The 1579-nt window shown below is 31.5% G+C and overlaps 1 protein-coding gene across 1 annotated transcript in view; it reads left to right on the top strand.

Moving 5' to 3' along the window:
- The window catches only part of LOC106477144 (proton-coupled amino acid transporter 4-like), a gene marked incomplete at its 5' end in the record, with an annotated part of 9926 nt that extends 8685 nt beyond the window's left edge, over positions 1–1241 (top strand). The window contains one exon of the mRNA XM_022380814.1: positions 1123–1241. Within this exon, the coding sequence (XP_022236522.1) occupies positions 1123–1241 (119 nt within the window). The remainder of the gene's footprint in view (positions 1–1122) is intronic.
- Positions 1242–1579: the final 338 nt, after the last annotated feature.

Genomic DNA, 1579 nt, shown 5'->3' with positions numbered 1-1579 from the left:
TACTTTACAAACTTTAATTTATCATAATAAAATCCTACAGAGCTATAAAGTAATTTATTATAATACTGTTGTTCTAGAAAATCCCCTATTTACACAATAGTTTACAATATAATTAAAGAAGACTGAATTAAAATTTAATTCTATTTAATTAAGCTGCACTCATCCCTCGTTGGATGTAGCTCTCCGTCAGACCAGTCCAGTATTTCCTATTCTTATCACACCGTGTCCATATGATTCCTGTTTCCACCACTATATCGTCTCTACATCTTCTCTTTTGCTTTCCATTAGATCTTTTCCCTGTCTTAGGTTGCCATTCCATTGTTCTTAATGTCCACCTAGTATCATAATACCTTACTACATGCCCAGCCTATTTCCATTTAGTTCTGGGAATTATATTTGTTGTTTTTCTTATCCTGTCATTTCTCCATCTGTCTTGTAGTGTTATATAAAGTACTACAAATATATATGGTAGACATGCAAGTTCCTTTATCCCTCTTTGATCTTCCTTTAATTATCAGGAATTAAATAATAGACCAATTTTCCAAATTTTGTGTATTAATAACAACCTACATTGCTCCAATAACAGAGACCGTTTCTAAACTTGTAGATTTCCTGGCTTTAGCCATTCCCAAATTGGATTTATTTATTTCCCTTGTGGGAGCCTTTGCCAGCAGTTGTCTAGCGATGGTGTTTCCTTGCATCTTAGAAGTGATTGTTTTTTGGGATGATGAGATGAGTAAGTGACAGAAATAGTGTAGTAATAAAGTCCATCATTAACTTTTTATCACATATGTTTTTACAGAAAAATATACATATAATTTGTTTCTTGGAGAAATCGTTTCCGATTTAATTATTTATTTTTTGTATAATAGTTCGGATTTATGAAAATGTAGTAAATCGGTTTTAGGATGTATGTACATATCTCAAGAGAAATATAAATAATTATTGTTTTCATAATTTTAATGTTGTGAAAATATCACCGAACAGAAAAGTTCGACAGCAAACAAACTACGTTTAGTTATATACTGATCCAGGATAATGAGGTACTAGAGAAACTAATTTATATTTTGATAAACCACCACTGTTTAGATAAATAATGTGATATTTTTTTTTCTTTCATAGGTCGTTTTAAGTGGACTTGTCTTGTGGTAAAAAACGTATTCATAGCTACTTTTGGAGTGTTTGGTTTTGCTACAGGAACTTACGCAAGTGTCAAAGCAATTATAACAGCTTTTTCTTAGGCCTAGGAAGAGAAGGAAAATCATTTTTCTTAGGCCTAGGAAGAGAAGGAAAATCAACGTGTGTTCAGTGATGTCCCCAAGGGCGAAATTACCTGTATAATTATATCATTTACACACATAAAACACACATTGTTGTAGTAAGTATTTCTGTACTAGTAAAGTGACTAGGTAAAAAATAACACATATTCTTGTAGTAAGTATTTCTGTACTAGTAAAGTGACTAGGTTACTAGTACAGAAATACTTACTACAACAATGTGTGTTTACTAGTACAGAAATACTTACTACAACAATGTGTGTTATTTTTTACCTAGTCACTCACCTAGTCACTCAAAAAAT

Source organism: Limulus polyphemus, unplaced genomic scaffold (assembly GCF_000517525.1).
Source record: "Limulus polyphemus unplaced genomic scaffold, Limulus_polyphemus-2.1.2 Scaffold12982, whole genome shotgun sequence".
In the NCBI taxonomy this organism is placed as follows: domain Eukaryota; kingdom Metazoa; phylum Arthropoda; class Merostomata; order Xiphosura; family Limulidae; genus Limulus; species Limulus polyphemus.
Note: the sequence above shows the minus strand (reverse complement) of the source record. Positions and strands in the feature narration are given on the sequence as shown.